Source organism: Pholcus phalangioides, unplaced genomic scaffold, assembly GCF_987345545.1.
Source record: "Pholcus phalangioides strain wild (caught in Gottingen) unplaced genomic scaffold, Ppha-v1.0 ptg000003l_1, whole genome shotgun sequence".
Classification (NCBI taxonomy): Eukaryota; Metazoa; Arthropoda; class Arachnida; order Araneae; family Pholcidae; genus Pholcus; species Pholcus phalangioides.
Genome location: NW_028301596.1, coordinates 45828595 through 45851680, shown reverse-complemented (window position 1 = coordinate 45851680; position 23086 = coordinate 45828595). Strand labels below are relative to the sequence as shown.

Here is a 23086-nt window from a genome sequence, read left to right as displayed (position 1 = left end):
TCTGAAATATAGCACGCAGACTGTTAGGTACACACACTTATAACTCCGGCACAACTCACTAGGTAGTAAATTGCCCATGGCGATAGACCTGAGTTGTCAAGGGGTGCGGTGAGTCTACGGGTTGATCTTACCCTAACAGTAGGGGAAGGGCGCTCCCGTCCCTCTACAATATGACCTAACCCAACAGGGTAAAGGGCTTGTATCCCCTTAAAGGACAGAGTCCGCTTTTTGCCTGGTCATGAAAAAACTATTCACACATGAGTTGTGTCAACACCATAGCAGAAGGCTTCCAACCGAAGCTCGTGACGTCACTGAAGTCATCTCACCTATTGACACTGGATATACTACAGAAAAGGGTAAAGATGGCGTATGTGTCGGCCTGCTATATGCAATTGCTATAGGTGAGATGACCTTCTTCAGTGACGTCGCGAGTTTCGCGCAGAAACCTTCTGCTATAGATGGCGTTAGTAGTCTCGACTTGAAAGAAAGGGTTTCCAGATTCAAAAACTGAGAAAGGATGACGACTGCGCGTACACACTTGATAACGTCAGTTTTTCACAACAGATGGTGACACTATACGAACAAAACCGAATAATTTTTCCCAACTAAAACAGTACCCCTGAAAAAGTAAAAAGAACAAATAACGATCCGTCTCCCCTCGTTTAATAATGAATTTTTCCCAACAGTCTGCTCAGTTTTATTTCTTTGCCTGAAGCAAAGCGAGAAAATTTTTTTTTCTTTTTTTAACCGTTGCTTTTTTTCTTCTTTTTCTCCAGAACTGATTTCACCATAGGAATCAGCATTGCGAGCGTTGTTTACATCGTATTTTCTTAATTTCTGAATGAAAGAGGTAACACCATCCCCTCCTTCAGTATACTGCATTAGCCGTTGGTGAACAGACAATGGTACTCTTTAAAATACATTATAGATGTTGCAGTTTTGTTCTTGTATGAGCTGTTTTTTTTTCGGACTATATTTTACATGATATCCTGTAGCAAGCTGGGCTGGGCCGTAGAATAGCATCTGTTCAACTTGGAGGCAACTTCAGTTCTTGTATTCTGGGAATTTCGACGATGGTTGATCAAAGCGTGTTAAAATGTATGCGTGTGTGTGTATGGGTGGTGGGGGACAAGAGGCCGATATATATATTTCAGAGTGAAAAAAAAATTTTCACGTAAAAAATGAAAAATAATTTCGGTAAACCTGAAAAGAACAACAAAAAAGTGCAAATTCTCTGAAACGTAGGAGGACGCTTGAAATGACATTAAAAAGTAGAACATGCGTTCTCCTAAAGGAGGACGTCTGGTAACAATTTTCCCCACCACCTGAGTTCCCGAATTCCGAAACACTGAGATAAGGCCCAATCATTAGGAACGTCATTTTTTTTTAAAATAAAAGATGGCGTCATTGTACCAACAAAGAACAACAACATATTGCTTTCGAACCACTTTCAATAGGTATGAAGCAATTTTTTTAGAGGAGGCGGTACTTTTTAGAAAAATTATCTAAATAACGCAGCGCGCGCGCAGAGGTCGCAGATGAATCATTCATGTTGCATAGGGGTTGTATATACATATACATAATATATATAACTATAGTTATTAAAAACATAACTTTTTATACGGGCACCCCGTCCTTAAAAACCTAAAGGTTACGACATCAAGTACGGAAATGTTTTTCAGCAAGGAAGGGGGAAGAGAGAAAACCTTCTAGCGCCTCCAACATAGTCTTGCTGGATAACGATAACTTATGGCGGAAAAAAAAAAAGTTTAGTTAATAAACCTGATTAGCTTCAGAATGCGCAAAAGAAAAACTTCTGACAGAAAAAAAATTGATCACACACATTATATCCGAAGTCCCGATAACTATAACAAATGAATTTTGTCCCAATGATAACATTATCTGTGATTCTAATAAGCAATGTCGCCTGTGTATAGGGGGTTCTATTTAGGGTTACCACACAACCGTCCTTCAACGTTTCGGAAAATTCACCAATTTTTTTGTCCATTGTTTCAGGGTTTACAGAATTTTTTTTTCTCCACTATGAAACATATATACCTCATCTTCATTGATATGAGTGTTTTTTTTTCCCCCCCACATGTATTCACCAATAGCCGTTGAAAAATTTACAGAATTTTTGTTTTTTTAGCGGTTCTGTTTTAATAAAGTTAGGAAAAGTTATTGTTGTGGCTGGTTTTATTAGTCAGAAAAGTAGCACCATCTATTGTGTAAATCGAGAAAATCGATGTTAGTATAAGGATGTGTGCAGGCATTCTACTTTTTCTGTTTTCGAATCTGGTAAACTTAGTTCTACTTAAGACGCCTTCGTATACAAGTGTATTAAGGAGTTCTAGTTCTACTATAGTTTGGAAAAATTATTAGGGTGGGGGGGAAATACTTTTTTAGTATAGTGGCGCCATCTGTTGTAGAAATCGGAAAAGGTGACGTTAGAAAGGGTGCGTACTCACAAGCATCCTCCTATCTCAACTTCCGAGTCTGGTAACTTACCAATATAATAGGCCAGAACCGTACAGCTTTTCGGGACTTACGTCAGTAACGCAAAAAAGATAATTTTGAACTCGATTATCTGGACAACCATTCGCCCGATTTGTTTTCTTCACTTTACTTTTTTTTAGGGGAAATGTGTCATATCGATGGTAGCGTGTATCAACAATATTGTCAGAAACATTCCATCAGGGCCTAGATGCAGATTCAACTTGTAGACAGCCATGTTTGTTGACATGAAAATTTGGACGGCTTTGATCAACAGGTAAAAAAATAATCCCATATGAATTTGCTGCCATCCGTGGTTTGAAAATAATACCAGTTTGTGTTTTTTTTCTAAAGGCAGTAATAGATAGCAGCATAAGCCCTATTTTTCTTTGAGATTCATCAAGATGGAAGCTATCAAATTTCTGGATATTTAAATGCAGTATTTGAATTTCAACAGACGTCAAATTGCATTAGTACTAGGCTGATCATATTTCCCTGGGAAACATACGAGAATGCAAATATACAAACATATACTATATTCCTAAGAGATTTTGAAAAGCATATAAATTAGCCCTTGGGGTATTATTTTACCCCATGATGCTTCAGCGACGATCCCAATTAACACCCCTCCTCCTACAGACCAAACTAATTATTTCATCAATGCACAATTACTCCTTTTGGCTGGCTACACTTCTTGCAAAGATCAGAACGATTGAGGGATTTTGTCCAGCAAAATCTTTAAGCAGCAACACTCCCCACCTACACGACTGGGTATCCCAAACCAAACAAACTGGTCCAAGGAACAGCACAGAATGTAGTTTTGGTGAGCTATGTGTCATGTGTTAGAATGTATCTAAATAGAATGTTTTGAAGGAAAAAATTCAACCCAGGATCAAAATCACAATCACTGCTGTGCCAATCACCGAACAGGATAGCTGGCATATAAATCCTAATCGCCTCTGGACAGGACCATCTCAACAGTACCATGAGGCCTCCCTAAATAGCTTGAATCACCTGAGTGCCAACCACAATTTCCATATAAACTCTTGAACATTAGTACCAAATATCATAAGACTGCCTAGGAGGACCCATTTATTGAAGCAGCCCGGTCTTGAAAGAATGAATTTCTGGTCATGCTGTCCCGCAATAACCAGCAATTAAAAGTTCTCGCATTATCATTCCAAAATACACATATGGGGGACAGAAGGTTAAGGTTATTTGTCTTTAAGTCAATGAATCCTTTTTGAAAAGTTTTACTAGAATTGTTTTGAAGAGTCCAATGTTGAAAATTTTGATTACAAAATCTTGAAACTATTGAAGCCGAGACTTGGTTCGTTTTTTCCTTTCAACAGTTTAGCACTTCCAGATTGTATTTCTGGGCTCGAGTTAGAGTTGTTAAAAATGTGACACACACCACTCTGACTTAAACCTGTATAATATAAAAAGCCATATCGTTTCAAAAAACACCATAATTACTCATCTTTGATTATATAAATGAGCATATTTTCAAAATAGAACTTTTTTCAAAATTCACTTTTCAACAATTTCTGAATCTTCTGTTTTGAGATGCAGTCTGTCAGACTATGCAACAGGTTTTTTTTTAAATGATTGTTTCAAATTTTGGTAGAAATTATAACTTAAGTTAGCCATTTCTACCAAGAGAATTAAAAAAAAAAACAACCCCACCTTTTTTAGAGAAGCACTGTCAAAAAGTCCCATTTTCCCATTCAATAACAGACACCCATGGCACCGAAAACTTTGTCTGCTAACGAGGAATGCCTGTTAATACATCGAGTGCAGTCGACGTCATTTTAAGTGTCCGTTATGGAAGGTTTCACTGTCGAATAATTGTGTTTATATGTTACTCACACGAGAATAGTAAGAGTACCTTCCTTGGCTAGGTGAAACCAACAGGTGGAGTAGAAATTTCTAATTTTTCAAACTTAAAAACTCAGATTTCAATCAAAAGGTAATACATTTCCACTAATTTCCTTTCAAAAGGAACATTTCCAAAACTTAATAGATAACTCCATTGAATGATTCTTATATCACTTCTGTACGCTGTCATTTTCTATTTTTGTAAAGCAGCCCATTTTGGAGTTTTTTTTATTTCAACAGTAAATTTAGTTATTGTGAAAATTTCTTTTGAAAACAAGCTCATATGTTTTGCTGTACTACATAAAATTCCATAGCATACTGAAATTAGCAATTTGACTCAGTTTCTCCCGCAAAAAAACATAGTCAAGAAATCTTATAAAACCTCCCGAAATGAATACAAATTATATTTTTAGGGAAACTTTATTCTTTTAATTACGTATCAGAAGAAAAAAATATATTTTGCCAATGACAAAGGAATGACATTTTCTTTTTGAAAAGTGACTACTATAGCAAAAAAATGAAAGAAAAAAAAGCTCAAGTAAGTCAGTTCCGTATCTGTGGAAAACAAAAAAACTACCTTTCTTCGATTCTGTTTTATTCACCAATTAACAAAAAATTCACTAAATTATATTCATTCTCTCGAGAACATTGAGAATTATATTTTCTTTTGCCTAAAATATGAAACAATCTTCAGTGACTCTTCTCTGCGCCCGATTGACCTAATTTCCTGAAATGAGGTAAAACAAATACAGCATAAATCTCTGAGGAGAAATAAAAAATTACCTGCACTTAATTCACCTTTTTCAGTTTATTGCCATGAATTTAAAGGTTCGATGAGTAGAAGCAAGATTAACTTGCAGAGAGCAGACCACTGTCAATCTCAAACTTGCCAGTTCATACATACTGCTTTTCGAGCTAGCTGAATTTTCTTATGCAACGGTAGAAGTTGACGAGTGCCTTGTTCTACCTTCATGCACATGCTTTTCTGTCCATTTATATCGTATTCTTGATTCACTCATATAGCTTTTCCATAGTGGAGCAGTATATTTATATTTATTTTTTTATTGGACTGAACACAACACATAAAACATATATTCTAAACAACCGGGAAAAACACACAACAACCAAGAAAAACACAATGACATACATGACAATAACACAGACACTATGACCCCAAGGAGCTGAAAGTCCTAGTAGGGTCAATATGAATTAAAGAGTTAATTTGATGAAGCAACAGCTGTGTCAATGTACAGATTGGTTAATAAAATCATATATATATTTTTAAATTTGTTAACTGAACAAAGAAAATAAACATATTTGAATACTAACATATAAAATTACACTGGTAACACATACAGGAAATTCACATACAACCATGCTTCCACATGTATTTTTTATTTAACAAGATCGGTCATATTCTTGAAATGTTTAGAATGAATTGTTGTATGTGTGTTGCTTTAAGATATATAATTGTTGTCATAAGTGCTGGAACATAGAGCCCCCCCCCCCAATAATTTCTGAAAAACAATGCAATGCACCCTCCCTCTTCTGCTTACGCATTTCAGTCCTGTTTGTACGGGACGACCAGCAACGTCCCCCAATGTTTTCTTCATGTTGGTACCTCTGATTGTTGTTCGTAATATGGTTTCTAGACTGGTGTTTATTGAAAATATTGTGATTGGATCATAAGCATACTGTGAAAGTCCCCAACCCCCTCTACTCTGGTGAACTTCACTTCCTAGCATTTGTTCAGACTAGAGACATAGGCTGAGATAGACTTGAAAGTCTGGGGAAGGCGCATGATGATGTGAATTCATATATACGCAAATAAATTAGCTTAGTCTGCTTTACCTTTGATTCTGGGGGGGGGGGGGGCGGAAATGCCCCCCCCCCCATCTCTGCCCATGACCAGAGAAATTGCATCACTGCTCCACCCACAAAGAAGAATGTTTTGCACTGTTCTGCAACGAGCCTTCCGCTGAGTGGAAATGTTCTACGGTAAAAATCTCCATAATAGTTTATTTTTCTTCTTGAAATTCTTCCAGATATTATTCCTGTTATGCAGTGGCATTGTTTGTTCTGTGAGGGAGACATAATTTTGTCATCTCACCCACTTGATGGTCCTCACATATTATCCATGCCAAGTTGCCAACACAAGACTAAGGCAAATTATGCATCAATACGAGACAAACAACACAGTTTTTCCATGGAAAAAAATTTTTTAGCTATAATTCCCATCATCCCTGGCCTGTTACTTTCAATTTATCAACCCTGGCACAGATAATAGCCCTATGTAAGAACCAAATTGATTTTATAAGTTTTTATTCTTGTTTCCCCTAAAATTTACAAACACTCCCTCAAAATTGCTGCCCAGAGCAACTGCACCCTTGTCCAACCCCCTTCTGACTATGCTTTGTTCCTTGATGTATGATGCTAGCCGAATGATCATGTTTAGATTGAAACAGAGGCAAAGGAAAATGCTTCAAAGTCAAACCTTAATAACATAAGCATAGTAGTATCAACACCAAGCACACAATGCACAGAAAGCAGTGTGGCGAAGCTAATATATCATATTAGCTTCGCCACACTATATATATGCTATAGCGAAGGAGAGTAAATTATTTTTTACTCTTACATAAATAATAGACAAAATTCAGGCATGATGAATCGGGAATTTTTATTATAGGTTGCTGGGGAAAACACCATTCATCTAACATGTCAAAACAGGGAGTCAGCCACAATGCAAGCAGGTTCTGCTGCAGCCGAGAAGTGGCATCACTGCATAAATTGGTATTTCTGGTGACAGTGCAGAATGTGGTCAGTCTTAAAGTGTCCACCACTGATTAGCCAAAAACATTTAATCAAGCAACAGTGAGATGATGCCACAGATACTTCCAAAGTCTTATGTTTTTTTCTAGCAAGTTTACATCAACAATGTACTTTGAATTGTCCTCTGTTAGCCTGGGAGAATTTGTTGCATTAGATTTTATTTCCTGTGTGAAATATTTCACTTCTCCCTCAAAACTCAGGAAGGTTGGATTTTCCACTCTTGTCTAGCTAAAAGTGGGAAGGGCCAGCACAGCCATTCTGATAATCAGTGCACTTCAAATGACAATAAAGATCGCAAGAGTTCTCATGCACTAGTACACCTAGCAAGTTTTTTCTCCCGGGTTAATTGATTAGTTGCCAGATCATCGCTATGCATCAGGCTCTGATTGGCTGCATGTGAATTCAGATGACAATTAGTTGTTGGAGGTCATTTCCTCTGATTCTTTGCTCCATTGAAATAATGGGACCAGAGTAGAATTAACTATAATGGTTTCCCACTTTTGATTTATGTTATTGCCTCACACACAAATAAGAGATAATTCCGCACTATTGTCTCTTACAAGCTCAAGTATTTGATAGGGAAGGATTTTTTGAAGGATGTCTTTTACGCTTGATCTTTCTCAATTACAACTTACGGTTTACATGCATGGGGTGGAGCATACCATTGTAATATCGTGAAACTAAATAATACATATAACAAGGTAAGAACTATGCTAATGCAAACCTATACTGAAAACAACAGAAAAATAAACTGCCACACGCGCTGGACATCAGATAATTATATATTTATAGAATGATAAACTTTGCAACAAAAAATAAAGATTGGCTTCAGAGAAAAACATATGAGATTCAAACATGATTTTGAAGTGCCGAAAACAAAAAAACATCTTTCAAAAGTGTTCATCTTTTGCTGCTCTATTAATGAAGTCATCTCAGTCAAAAAACTAACTGCTACAATACTAATCACAAATATGAAATTTACAAATATGCAAAAAGCATTCACAATTATGATGGCAAAGTTCTGAAATTGTTCATTGAAAAGCTAGATAAGTATAAAAATAATGATACTTTATTAAATATTACTGCTTAAAATTATATAACAATATATTTTTATGTGTATTAATGTTGTAAACATTCCCAGAATATACTTCCATCATATTGTTTGATTTACAAAATCCGATGTAATTTTACATTGAATTGTTATACGACACACATCTTGAATTTTTTATATATGTCCTTTTCTATAATTATACTGTGTACTTGGCAGCTTACAATGGCGGTGCAACAATGTAATGCAAATTCTTTTTGGCTTCCTGGAAGGACTTGGTGTCCTTTGGGACCACACATAGTGTATATTTATGATACATGGTTTTTTTTTTCTTTTATATTCCTTTTTGTTTGTTATTGTCCAGTATTTGTGTAATGTGTATGTATTTGTTTACAATAATTAGGCTTTCTCTCTAGTTGCAGCCACCTACAAGTTATAACTACAAAGATATGGGTCAGGAAGTGAATTTCTCTGACCATGGCCTAATTGCCCAGAAGCTGCATGCGTTTCATAGAAGGCTGACAATAAAAGCCTATGACAATATTACTCAGCTTTGCAACAGTTGCCCAATCAGAAAAGATGATTACCTGCCTTCTCTTCAGACATCAGGATGCCCTAGAATAGGGTTTTGCAACCTATGATCTGCAACAATGGCATAGGTGGATTTGATAATACAATTCTAACTGAACAAAAAATTATTCAACTGTTGTAATCTATATTAATGATATCCACATATGGGTTCAAATAAAAATTCTATATTCATACATAGGTTCACCATATACCTCATTAAGGAAATTTATTCTATAAATACGGGGCATCACTAATTGTAGCCAAAAGAATACATTTACAGCAAATTTGCTAATTACTTCTAAAATGCGTGGGGGGATAAATGCTTGATACAAATTGCAATATAAAAAATGTATTTCCCAAAAAAGCTACTATGCCAAGGATCTATCGCATGTACATAGATACCAGTAAAATAATCCCACTTTGGACCAACTGCCATGGATAACAGCATGAGGATGAGCGAGATTGATGTCAGCTAGCTTGCATGGTAACAGCTTCGATTCATTGCAGGGGGCAACAGCACAAAAAATCCAAAAAGTAGGCAGTAAATGAGCCAGAGCCATCTCCTACCACTGCTGACTGCCTGTCGCAAGATGTAACGATTAGCCTGGACACCAGTATCTCTAATTCAATTGCTCTTGAGTGTAAGTCAAAGTAATACTGTAATAGCCTTGATGATTACACATCAATTCTTGGTAAAATATTATATTCCCCACCCCACCATTCACATACTGCAATTACAACACACATCTTCGCTTACCTGAATAGAGGTTTATCAAAAACATCTGGAAGCCACAGCTCAGGTTTGTCATACCCCATCTCTTCAGGAGTGCTCACACCCAATTCATCAAGAGTTGGTCGTATCTCTTGTAACAGGTAGGGATAAATTTCTTTCACTCTGTTACCACATTTGTCCTTGGAAAAAAAGCATGTTAGTTTTGGTTGCAAAACAATGATAGGAAAAAAAATTCATCTGGCGAGCCAGTTGAGCTTCGAACAAATATGGATTCTATGAAATTATCCTAAAAACTTTCAAGATGCTAAAAACATGCATTGCCATTCAAAAGTCATGAAATACATTGCAAAACCTTAGAAAGCACATCAATGAGGATCATACATACTGTCTTTTGAGCTTTCGTAGAGATGATCAGGACAGAATAGAAATATCCATAGCTGGACACTCTTTTGTCTATGACATAGTTCCCAACTTTTTGTTTCATCGGCCCTATTCTTCAATTTTTTCTTCTCATTGCCCCCCCCCCCCACGGTGATATCACTCATCACAGGAAACATTGCTTTAAAGCAAGGGTTTTCAAACTTTTTACGTTCACTGTATTTATTGGTTTTTTGTGGGACTAAGGACCTAGACAAGATTGACCTCCGAAACTCAGAAAGGGAGCACACTGGGTTGTGGGGGGGGGGGGGGAGGAGTCACAAGGAATCTCTTCTAAAGAAGTTTTGCATTCCTTGCCTCAAAAAACATTTCAAATCAATAGAAATTGATTAAAATAGCATAAATACTAATTTTCTTCTGCTAATTTACTTGTTTACAATTAATAATACTAAAAAATAATTTTAATTTTTGACCTTGAAAAGAGGCATGGACCCCCTCTGCCCCTTACATACTCCTCTGATTGACATCCTGAATTGTAACACACACAAGCAGATGTTAAGCTCTTCAAAGGAAGAAAGAATAGCTGAAGGTGAATATAGTGAACAGAGGGAGCTAATCACTCACTTTGCCCACCCGTATCCACCTATAACAACAAACGGATTGGGAATAAGTCCTTAATATGTTCATATCTTACATAGGCCTATAAATGTGAAAGTATGTATGTTTATTTTTTATAATATCACTCCAATTTTTTTTAGGATTCTTCACTACGTAATGTGTGGAAGGAGTGTAAGCATATTCCCATCTTTCTTTTTATTGCAGAAATTTCCCGAAAAAACCATATTTCACTATTCCCCCGCCCCCCATGTTTTCAACCAAATTTTTTCTACACACAAAAGATGCATATTTTAATGGGTTTTCTAGTGCAATTTGAATTTAAAAAATCGTTCAACAAATAAGGGAGTCAAATAGGTTTTGTTTCACACCAAATCTTAATTTATAAGGAATCACAGACAGTTCTCCATCGAACAGAATTTCTGAACCCTTTGGATGTTCCGGATGTGCCACCAAACAACTTGACCCTCAAAGTCGGAGCATCTATAATGCTTCTAAGAAATTTGAAGACACAGAGACTCAGCAATGGCACCAGGCTCTGCGTGAAAAAATTTCACAATTACATCATTGAGGCAACAATTTGAACTGATGTGCCAAAGGAAAAGATGTCTTGATTCCATGAATCCCAATTATCACTGAACAAATGCCATTCACTTTCAAGCGATTACAGTTCCAGATTCGTTTAGCTTTTGCCATGACAATAAACAAAGCGCAAGGCCAGTCATTAACAGTGGCAGATATCAATCTACACTAGAGCCCTGTTTTTCACACAGACAGCTTTGTTGCCTGTTCATGTGTTAGTAACCCCAAAAATTTATACGTTTAAACACCAGATGGAAAAACAAAAAATTGTGTATCCGCAAGCGATTGCCTGAAATTTAAAATTTTTACTCGATGCAGAATTATTTTTGCTTACAAAATTAATAAAATTTAATCAATTTTTGAACTTTCAAATTAATAAATCTTATTGTAATTTTTAACATTATTGAATCACTTTATTTCAGATGAGTCTGGAAAATACTGGCTATAATTAAGCTGTAGATATATAAATTTTTTATAGGGCGGGCAACACTGCTGGGTATCAGCTAGTATATCCATAAAACATGGATTAAATTTTCTATTCATACTACCTATATATAAAAAAAAAGTTATATATACAGACATGCCAACTTTTGGAATCCAGAAATCCGGAGATTCTCCCGAAAGGGGGTACCCCTACCCCCGGCACTCTCAGACTCAATCAAAAAAATATTTCCTAATCAATTGAAAAAGTTCCGTCCCCCTCCCTCTCAGAGCAGAATATAATTCTATGCAGAATAAAAATAGAAATCACATCTACATATACTGTACATAAAACATAAGTTTCCTTTCGTGGATGCTATCAGTGATTGATAATCTTGGGTATATGAACTATTAAAAGCTTTATATAGCTTAAAGTTTTATATATTTTCTTTCTGAAGACATATTTAATTGGAGGAGACAATTAAAAACTTCAAAATACAAAGTTGCTGACGAAAAAAACTTGTATTTACCGCACGGCTGTTAATGGAATACAATAACGATTATACAGGAATTTCGGCAACCAATGTCATGCCCCTGATAAATGATTGTCGATAAACGCTAAGTACACAGAGTCATGTCTTTGCCAGTTTATGCTTAAATGCAGTCACCAAGACTTTTTCATGGCTGCTCGATGGGAATGACCACGGCTGTCCTCTATGGGTGTTTTCCCTAACAACGACGGCAGTCATTGACGTCATGACTATATGAAAGCTCACGTGAAATCTAATTTTGTGTGAAAATCTGGAGAGCGGGAGAAAGGATGAAAAATCCAGAGTTTCCCGCTCAAATCTGGAGAGTTGGCAGGTCTGTATCTATATATCATAATAATTAGGATTCAATTGAGTGAAATGACAGTTTTACCAAAATTTAGAATTTGAGTCTGAACAAAAATGTAGTGTAGTTGAAGTTATGCGGTACATAAATGAAACATTTCAACATTAAAAATTATAACATAAGAATAATTGAGGCTGAACCTAAATGTGGCATAAATGACTCATATAAATGGGATTCCACTGTAAATAAGTGATTTCCCGTTCTTAATAGCTCCAAAACGTCCAGACTTTGGATATAACAATGCACAACAAATATTCTGGGCTGTTAAGCTATAGTTCAAATGTAAGGACAGAACCAGCTATTTACTCCACAGCTGTAGCAAAAAAAGACGAAAGTGAAGGTTTGCAGGTGCATAGGTGAAAAATCTCAACTCAAAAAATCTGTAGCTTGTCACATGACACCCCGGTGGTCGGTTGAAGTAAGTGTTCTATGGTTCCCAACTTCAATGCACAAATGGGAGCTGATCCCCATGTTAAAAAGTCTTGCTACAGAGAGCGACAGGCATACAACAGTATACTAATGTAATCATTGCACTTCATGCATAGTTAGAAAAATTGATGGCAGCACTACACAACAAACTTCAGGGAACGTTTTACTACACGCACACATTCCAACATGTACTAATTCGTCAGAAGTTCAGAGGAATGTGGACAAGGTGAATGTCTGGTTTAATAATAGCTCATCAAGTAAAATATTTCACTGTGGAAGAAAACATATCATACAAACAAAAAGGGAAAATCAGGAATTTTCCTGAATTTTCAGTCACTTTGATGCTCCTGACTTGTTGTAAAAATTGTCCTATGAATATTGATCTTCACATATTTTTCATGGTTTTTTTTTATTGGAATTCATTTTAATCCACTGTGATTTTCAGTATCATCTCATTTCTTGCCACAGCCGACTTTTTTTTTTAAAGATTTCAACAATAATTGGAAACTCTGCTCAGTTTAGGTATCATATTTGGAGACAATTGGCAATTTCCCATATTTTTCTACCAGAAAACATAGTTACTTTGAAATTGTAAGGACCGAGGAATTTTCTTTGGGGATTTTTAATTTCTGTGAAGCACGATTTCAGGATTTTTTATAAGGCTAAAAAAAATCAGAAGACTTCTAACATTTGCATTGACATATGTGCAGATGTGTCACGCCGATGCATTAAATTACAGCATTGTAAGCACCAGTTCAAAGAGGGAAAAAAAACCAATTACCTTCACAGCTTCAAGGAACCTGACAGCTAGGGCATAATCGTTCAGCCTTCGACATGCCTTCAAAGCAGCGATGACTATTTTAGGTTCTGGAACAAGATCCATACCCTGCAAGTCGTTCATAGCTTTACGAATTTCCCAGCCATCGATATCAGCCCTGTTGAAATATGCTTCATATCTAGCATCAAACTCTTCATCTGTCTCTTGAACTGCAGAAGAAGAATATCGGACGAGTGGAGCCGAGACCGCTAGATAAAATACATGCAAAAAAAGTCAGAAATATTAAAATTCTGTTTAAGAATTACCCGCAACAACATATTTAGACTACTTAAAATTTCTTATGAAATCTGGGGCCCCACACACGAGGCATTCAATTTAAAATCTCCATACTAGTTGACTACTGGGATAACTGCCAAGAATCTGGTTTTTCCCCACCTGACAATGGAAAAACCAGACAAGTTTTAGACAAGCAGAATTCTTTTTTTTTATTTATTCTTCAAATTTATTGTTATAATTATTTAATAAATTTATTTAGTAAGTGGAGTGGTCGCAGAGTCTCTGGGAAGTACAGATAGAGCACTAAGAGCTCATCAGAACACAGACTGAGAACCACTGATTTAAAATATAATCGCTCTCACCTTTGGTAACGGTCATACATTTTTTTCCACTACTGGTGGTGAACCATCTTTTGTGGTGCCGCTATATCATAATCCGCAGATTTCCTCGTCAACTTTTTTTTGCGAGTTTGTTACCAGAAGGCTGGCACTGTTTTCCTCGGGTTCTCTACTGATACTACGTTGCTATCCATCCCCATTTCTGTCTAGAACTTTCTATCCTTCATCTGTGTGCAGGTGGCACTAGTTCCACTGGGTTTTCTCTAGTGTTCAAGCTAACCTCATGAGGTACTAACCTCGCTCCTTTGTTCATCTCGCACACATCTTTTGAAACAGCATTTCTTTCTTGCTTTTCAACATAAGTAGCTGGGAATTATCCTTTTCCATTATTACTTTTATTTTTCATGTCTTGTGTGTTTAGTGTCATTAAAAAATACCAGGATAAATTCTCCAAGAACCTCAGTTTAAAACTTTCTAATGCTATGCCAACCCAGAGCTGTCTTAACGCATGGGTCCGGCACAGCCCGGGGACCTCACAAAAATGAGTAGTTGCAATTTTAAAGAATTTTCCCGGTAGGGCCTAAAAAACATCACTTGGCCCACGGGCCCATGATGCTCTTAAGACAGCCCTGTGCCAACCTTGGGACAGGAGAGAGTGAGAAACACGATTTTATTTCTCTTAGTTAATTTTTCATGACCATGGTTAGCAACAACATGGCAACTTTTCTTTTGCAGCAAGAAATCACTGCTGATATGGCGGTAAATTCAAGATGGCCAACAAATACATATAATTGTACAAAAAATTCAATTTATTACATGAAATCAATTTAAATCAATCACAATATACAGGAAATCCGGGAAACTATGAAGAAACTAGCATACACTGTATCAGCTATGAAGGTTGCTAATTTTGGTGCAAAAAAAGATTTATCACATTGGTGTTGACCACACTTATGGAAAATTAACCTCTCTTACCAACTCACCAAAAACAAAAATTGCTAAGGGAATCCATGGATAGTTGTTTCGCTGGAAAACATTCCACAATCGGGATAAATGCTAATTGGGCAACATTTCCAACCTCGCCAAAGAAAAATCTGTCAAATTCTACATTCGCTGACTATGAGACCTTGACAGTCTTATTTTAATTTTTAAGTATGTGGTTTACAGCTATTTCTTCTGAACAGGGTTTTATCGGTTTTAACTAAAAGGGCAGTTTAAACCATGGTTAAAACAGGTCTGGTCGATATTAGTTTTGACCAGTTTCAGCCATTTCAAGTGGTCAGAGATTTTGAACTTAAACTTCAATTTTTTCCCATTGAATCGTAAAAAGTAATTACATGATACTACCTTAATAATTCAATTATATTAACCCTTACAGTGACAATCTCCCATGCAGGCATAAATCTATGAGGAGGGGGGGGGGAGAGAATAGCGAAATGCAAATATAATAATATTGTATTTAATAAATCTGTTGAAAATTACTAATATCAATGTTTTCGATTAAATAACAAAGAAAACTTCGGCTAAAAATCAGAAAAAACAGTATTTTTCAAAAAAAATCAGGACAAAGAGAAAACAGTGCCTATCCCGGAAAATACAGGACGTATGGTCACTCTATCCATCATGTGGAAAATAAATCACCTCTCCCAACAGCGATCTCTGCTCCTTATCATGATATTTGTCAAACTTGATCTGCTTTGTTTGTCACCTCAAAATATCTTGGGTTCTTAACACGTTTTTATTTCTGACATGGCGGTTATAATGCAGATCAAGAAAACTTTTAAAACCGCATAAAGGGTTGATGATCGAAAAGATGAAATGAATATTTAGGCTAAGATTACATAAGCAGGGTTGTGCCAAATTTGTGATTATTTTTTGTCCCCAACTGATTACCTGGGAGCTTTGACTCTCAAAATTTTTGATTGGTGACAATTATGTTTTTTCAAGTCACCACGCTGCTACCCTTATCAAATTTAACACCATTTCCATTTCTTATTATCACGAGGGTCTTAGGTTGGGTAATCGTGTTTGCTGTCACTGAAATTTAATGAACATAGGTCTGTTTGTCATTATGCATTTTTTGCTTCAGAGTTTTTCATGGATGAGCATTCTTCAGTTAGATGAGGTAACACTTCAGTTCTTGACATAAGTCGGTGTGATACCTATGAACGAAATTATAGTTTCTTATTCAAAATGCGTCACTAGCATGGTTTTGAACTGCGATTGCACCAAGAAATTAGGTCTGTGTTGGGTTTGCCAGAATAAGAACATAAAATCTAAATGTAATGGGGTGGTATATAAATCTCATGGCCAATACTTTGTGATGGTTAGAAATTTTTTTTTTCCAATGTTCTAGCTTGCAAAAATAGAATAGAATTTTTTCGTCTGCAATTTTGGCATTGAAGATGTTCGGCGAGTAAAAAATTCCATGTCGTCAAGGGTAATAACCTTGACGAAAAAATAAATCACCAAATTTGACACATTGCTTATGGAATCTTAGCCAATATTTAATGTGTATATTACGTAATTATATTCAATTAAAGGTTTTGGTTATAATATGATTTTGTATTACCGCCTTGTTTGAATGATTTGAAAAACTGTTGAAGCACTTTTTATTCCTCTCTTTATATACCATTTGGCTTACATTTCCCACAATGGAGTTTGTGGATTGCAATATTTCCTTTCATACATTTCATTTTGGGTATCATGTCTTTCGAGTTGTACCTTTGACGCTGTGGTGGTCGAATGGTCATAGACTTGCATTGCGAGGACCTGGGTTCGAACCCTACAATTGCCACAGTGGTGGTTAACTGAAGTTGGTTTTCTGTGTTTCTCAACTTCAAGACGTGAATGCGAGCTGATCTTTCGGTGGAAAAATCTCGCCACAGAGAGCAACAGGCCTACAATGATACAATTATTAAATTATTACACTTCACTCATAGTTAGAAAAATTGATGGCAGCACTACATATAACAAGCATCACACTGAAATATACTTTACTTTAGGTTCACAATACCTAAATGCACAGTTTCCAGCACGACACAGGTGTTTTTCAACTACCTGCTACATGCTACAATCTCTTCGTTGAGACAGAGCGGTGGACCATGATCTGGTTTAAGAGAAAGTTGTACCTTTAATATTTATTACTTTTTTTGCATGCCAGCCAGTATATCTCTTTTATCATTTTACTATTTAAAAGAGTCCAGGTTTTCATTTTTTTTAGTACAGAAAATATTTATATAACAGGACCGTTGGAACCATTGTTTATTTAAAATAGTCTGGATTATTATTTTTTTATTTGATCATTTTTGTTACACCACTGCCATTTTCTGCACACAAGAGCTAATAAGAGGGCCAGGAAAGTTTCTGATAAGGTTGGATATTGAACTCGTGACACCTTTAAACATCCTTTGGTACTTCAGACGAGTACCTGGGCTACAGCACCCCTTATTTTTTACTATATAGAATATTAATTTTCTATCAGGAGAGACTACTGCATTACAAGAGAGATATATCGGTTTCTATTTTTGATTACTGCACATTCATTCTGAAATCATTTCTAACACTTCCAATCTGATCCCGTATCTAGTCTAGGATGTTTTATTTTTTCATTTTGATCTCTCCCTTATTTAGTCTAAAATGTTTCATTTTAAATCTTAATACCGTATGATGTTGTTTTGATGTTTTACACCTCTAAGAACTCCATTTTCGTGTTCAAATTCAAAATGTGTTACTTGTTGCTGGTAGCCATATCTACACTAAATGAAAACACCTGCAGTAGCCAAAACATGGTATCGTTAAAATGTGAACAATAATTCAGTCTCCCTTGATTACTACTCTCTCGAAATCAAACTTTTTCGAAGAATTATGAGTGTGTTCTGACAAAAGTAACCATTTTCATCATAAATTAAATGCTAAACAAGCTTTTACTAAATTTTGAATAGTAAATCTGCTTCTACTCAAGCCCGACCCTCAGAACCAGTTCAGATAGACAATAAACATTCATCGTTTTTTCAAGGAGTGAAAGAGTTTGCCTAACAAAAGAAAAAGGGGGAGATCAGAATGACAACTTTCCTCCCATCCAAAGGTCACAAAAACATATACTTGGCCAAAAATTATTTTCTTTTCAGCAGGTTTTGTATCAGCAAAGGTTAAATATACCTTCTGTTTCCGCGTTAGACAATGTCCATCTTAAAGCATTACTTATTCACAAGACTATAGGCCCTATATTTGTTCTATTTAAGACAGGTTTCACTGTATATAACCAGAGAATACTTATTTTTAATCCAGAAATCACCAGAGTGTATTTATTTCTTACCCAGGAAAGTTATAATCCAGAGACCTCAAGAGCTTAGTTATATTTATACTGTAATATTTTTCTATATGTTTAGTCCTTGAGTCTGGCATAATAGTACCAGGTTAATGTAATTTTTTTTAGATTTTCCATTCCAGGTGCGTTAGCGACACAGGCTATTTAAATGGCATCTCCCTTTGTGTAATAGTATTTGAACTAGAATCATTTCGTTTTCCTTTGACTCATCTCACTATGATTATGTGTTTTCATCAGATGTATTTTTTCGATATATTTATTCTTCTTTTTTGTAACTTCTGTCCTTCCATTTTCAGTGTCATAAAGAAATATCATTCATTTCAATTAACTATTATTTCGAAAAGTGGGTACACAGTGACTTGTGCCCGGATCGGTTTATTTTTCAAAGAGATTCCAGCTTTTTTTTTTTTTTTTTTTTATGGCGAATATTTATTTTTACAACTAGAAGGATCGTAGTTTACTTGAGGGAATTCCTAAAAGAGTCTGGATACCCAGAGAAACTTATGCCCGTATCGATTTATTATTGCAAATCAGGGTTGGTAAAAAAACGTTTTTTTTTTAAAAAAAACCAGAAAAATCGGGTTTTTATGGTTTAAACCAGGTTTTTTTGTTTTAAATAGTATTAACATTAAAAACAGTAAAATTTCTGAAAAATCATTCAAACTTCTAATAATTAATTAAAATAAAATATTTATTAATGTAATTAACACTATTCCCATATTAATTAACCAATAAATATTTCTGACATTTTAACAAAAACCAACTTTTGCAATTTAATTATTTTTTGCAACTCAATGGATCACTGTGTGTATGAAAATTCTTTTAATGTTATAATTAATCATATAATATATAAAGGTTTTTTTCTCCAGTTACTTTCAGTATACTTAATTAGAAAGCTATTTCGCAAAAACTAATAAGAATTAGGTGAATATAATGTATTTAATGAAGCATAAATAATGCAGATTAATTAGCAACGATTTACGATATACAGGGTGATTATAACTAAGGTTCTGATTTCAAAACACTGTAAAAAAAGAACGATTGTCAGAATGACTTGAAAATTGACATGAATATTCCTGAAGAAATGGAATTTTATTTGGTAAAGGAAAAAAAAACCCTTAAAAATGTAAAACTAACGACATCCAACACGTGGGAAATTTGCTTGCAGAACGGAAACGATAGCCAGTCGTGGCAAAATAATTATAGCATTTCACGATTTCATAATTAATGGAAACATCACAAAAAAACAAAGTAATCAACAACTACAACTTACTCAAGAAATGTTAAATATGTTGTCCACCGTGTTCTGGATACGAGGTGAAAGCACAAAAATTCTTGTTGAACAACAGTGTATGCCATGGTCATGATGTGGATGCACTTGCAATTCATTTTTATTGAACCAACCTCTTTCCCCCCCCCCCCAGCAGCTGCTGTGCTGGTATTGCAATGTGCAAGAAGTTGTTCTATCTGCACACTGATGCTATGGAAGTGCCGAAATGATGTGGTTGCACAAAATAGATTATACTGCTGGCCAAGTGTACTGCATTATCTACTTGCACATTTTGCACTACTTGCACTTTTTTCCTTTTGCGAAAGAAAATTCCATTGCTTCAGGAGTATCCATGCAAATTTTCAAGTCATTCTGACCAGTACTTATTGTATAGTTTTGGAATCAAAACTTAAATTATAATCACCCTGTATATAGCTGATTATTTTTCATAAATCTGTTACTACTATCCACAAAACTTTGATTAACTGGACTTAACCATGAAAGTATAAAAAAAAACAACTATTATTATTAACGAACATTAAGAATGGGAGATATACAGTAGATGTGCTACTTCTTATGGGAAAGAAAATAAAAATGTATGTGAAGGTAATGTAACTACTAGTACACTAGTCTTTGTCCTTTAAGGACAGCTGGTGTCTTTATTGGATTATAGGACCACCTGCCCCTAGCATGATGGTGTGACTACTGTTGCTGCTTCTTTGTGAATAGAAAAAGAAACCCTGTGAGATAATACACCACTACATTTAGATGTGTGATGCAATCTTTATTCATGAATTTGCTGAAGATAGAGCATCAGAATGTAGCCAAAGGTTAGAAAATGTGGCAAGAATGAGAAATTTTGGCTTCTGTATATAGCTTTAAATAACTAAGATATTTCAAATGAAAAAAATATATATATTCTGGCCACTTTTATGGGACTTTTTGAAAAAAAACACTTATAAAATCTTATGTCATTTAAAGATATACCATCAGAATGTACACCAAGGATATAAAATGTGGTAAAAATGAAACATTTTGGCTAATAATGAATCAATATGATATTTTTCAAGGGAAAAAATGATATTTAGGCCACTTTTATTTGATTTTTAAAAAAAAAACCACTTAGTTTAAACCTTGGTTTTAACCCAACGTGGTTTAAACTAAACAACCCTGTTGCAAATAGAGTCCGGGTTTTATTTTTTTCATACTGAGAATGCTTATTTGTACTATTATTGTTGGTTTCCACTTTTGATACGTGTTCTACGCTGGTTTTTTTTTTTTTTTTTGGCATCCGTAGTTAGTCACGGCGTTGGACACTTTTTCTGGGGCATAGGCGGAGATAGATTTGGAAGTCTGGGGGGCATGATGATGTCAGTTCACATATACATATATACATTAGATCAGTCGACTCCACCTTTGATGCTGGGGGGGGGGGCATTGCCCCCCCACATCTCCGCCCATGTTCTCGGGCTGTCGGACATGTTTGGCACTGAAAAAAAAAAGTCGCCATGGGATCTGGATTATACTGCATCTGTTCCCCACCTGACCTAAGTGACTTTTTGTCTGAAGCATTTGGTGCCGAAAAAAAAAAGTTGCCAATCTATGGATTATACTACACTCGATTCCCATTTTAACGATCACCGTTATAACCAGAATCTCGATTTAACGATAACATTGGAACATTTTTTTTAATCCCCAGATACGTTTACATAGGAATAATGAAAAAATCTCTAATTCCTTTATAACGAAATTTGCGTTATTACAAAGTGATTTCTCCGGTCCCTTGGAGTTATAACGGGATTCGACTGCAAGGTTGTTCCCAACCCAGCTTGTGGAATCTCAGCCAATATTTAAATATACATTAGTTAATTACCGTATATACCGTTTTTTGTGGAAAAATTCGTTCCCCAAGTGGGGGGGGGGGGGGGTCGGCTTTTACTCGGGTCAGTTTTTCATGAGAAAATATCTACCTCCGCAATCAGTAGTTATTTTTGTAGCAGTGTTCAAGAAACCAGCATTATTGGTATGGGGTATGTTCAAACCCCCCCAGAACTGTCAAAGCAGAGGCAAAGAAATCTAAAATATCATTGGTTGGTGGTGGCTAACGTTGATTATACAGCCTTTAGATGTTAGCATCAACAAGCCTCTCAAAGACTATTTGAGGGATTTGTGGATCGAATGGATGGGGAGCGTGGAATTCTGTTTCCACCAAAATTATCATCCAATCCTTCAAAAAGTGTTGCATCAGCAATACGATGGACGGAACTGAAGATGATACCCTCTTTGAAAGTCACAATGTCGATAACAGCCCGATAACAGATGAGGATAAAAACGAAGATGCCGCACCCTCTATGATGATCTGATGGATTACGATTAGCTTGGAGACTCAGAAGAAACGGGTTAAATGTTTGAATCATTTTCTATTGTAAATTTCCGTAAGCTATTCATTTTGCGTGAAAATATAAGATTTTTTTTCCTCTCAAATGCACGGATTTTTTGGGGGTCGGCTTATACACGAGTATATATGGCATATTTAATTAAAGATTTATGGTCAACTTGAATAACATTGAATTCAAGCCATACGGAAAAACACATCCAAAACCAAATAAAATCAAGTTTTTTCTAACCTTTCTTTTAAATTATCCAATTATCGGAGTAGGTCTGGTCCCAACTGATTTGGATAATTGGAGCTTCACTGTACTAGCAGGGCCGTCTTAAGAGTATCATGGGCCCCCGGGCCAAATGGTTTTTCGGAGGCCCTACCTGGTAAATCCTAGAAAATTTCAACCGGATCTTATTTTTGTGAGGCCCTCTTCTCTTGAGGCGCCCGGGTGGGCCCATGCGTTAAGACGGCACTGTGTACTAGCACTATAGAAATAAGGGATTTAACTAAGGTTGTATCAAAGAGACACTTATATATAAATAAATAATGCACTAACCTGTGCGTGCGTATCTACCAGCATTTTTTAGGATGAGGCCACTTCGGATAGATTGGACCGCGCATTTGCCTAATGTCCGAAGAAACATTTCTGTGTGAGTGCGGCTGTTACTCTCGAAAAATTTTATCAAAAAGCGATGCGATTTTACTGTTTGGGTGAATTTACAGACGGATGTCCTTTCCGATGCCCCGTGCGAAAGATTCGTTGTCGTTGCCACCTCTAAAAATACGAACTAGATAGATTGATCCGCCATTATTAGGCTAACTTATCAATTTCTTGTGTCGAC

General features: G+C 35.8%; 1 protein-coding gene across 1 annotated transcript; it reads right to left on the bottom strand.

Moving 5' to 3' along the window:
- Nucleotides 1-4945: 4945 nt before the first annotated feature.
- On the bottom strand, nucleotides 4946-23022 carry COX5A (Cytochrome c oxidase subunit 5A). Its single transcript, XM_089248946.1, has 4 exons — nucleotides 22801-23022; nucleotides 13651-13895; nucleotides 9576-9730; nucleotides 4946-5098 (listed from the first exon to the last, which is right to left on the bottom strand). The coding sequence occupies exons 1-4, from the start codon at nucleotides 22886-22888 to the stop codon at nucleotides 5062-5064; spliced, it is 525 nt and encodes a 174-aa protein (XP_089105072.1). The 5' UTR covers nucleotides 22889-23022; the 3' UTR covers nucleotides 4946-5061.
- Between the last annotated feature and the right edge of the window lie 64 nt (nucleotides 23023-23086).

Bases quoted from the DNA above. Each gene is read 5' to 3' on its own strand.
- COX5A (XM_089248946.1), bottom strand. From the start codon at position 22,888: ATGTTTCTTCGGACATTAGGCAAATGCGCGGTCCAATCTATCCGAAGT. The intron at 13,896-22,800 runs GTTAGTGCATTA...TATTTTATCTAG, and splicing joins TGGTAGATACGCACGCACAG to CGGTCTCGGCTCCACTCGTC. The intron at 5,099-9,575 runs GTAAGCGAAGAT...ACCTCATTTCAG, and splicing joins TTTGATAAACCTCTATTCAG to GAAATTAGGTCAATCGGGCG.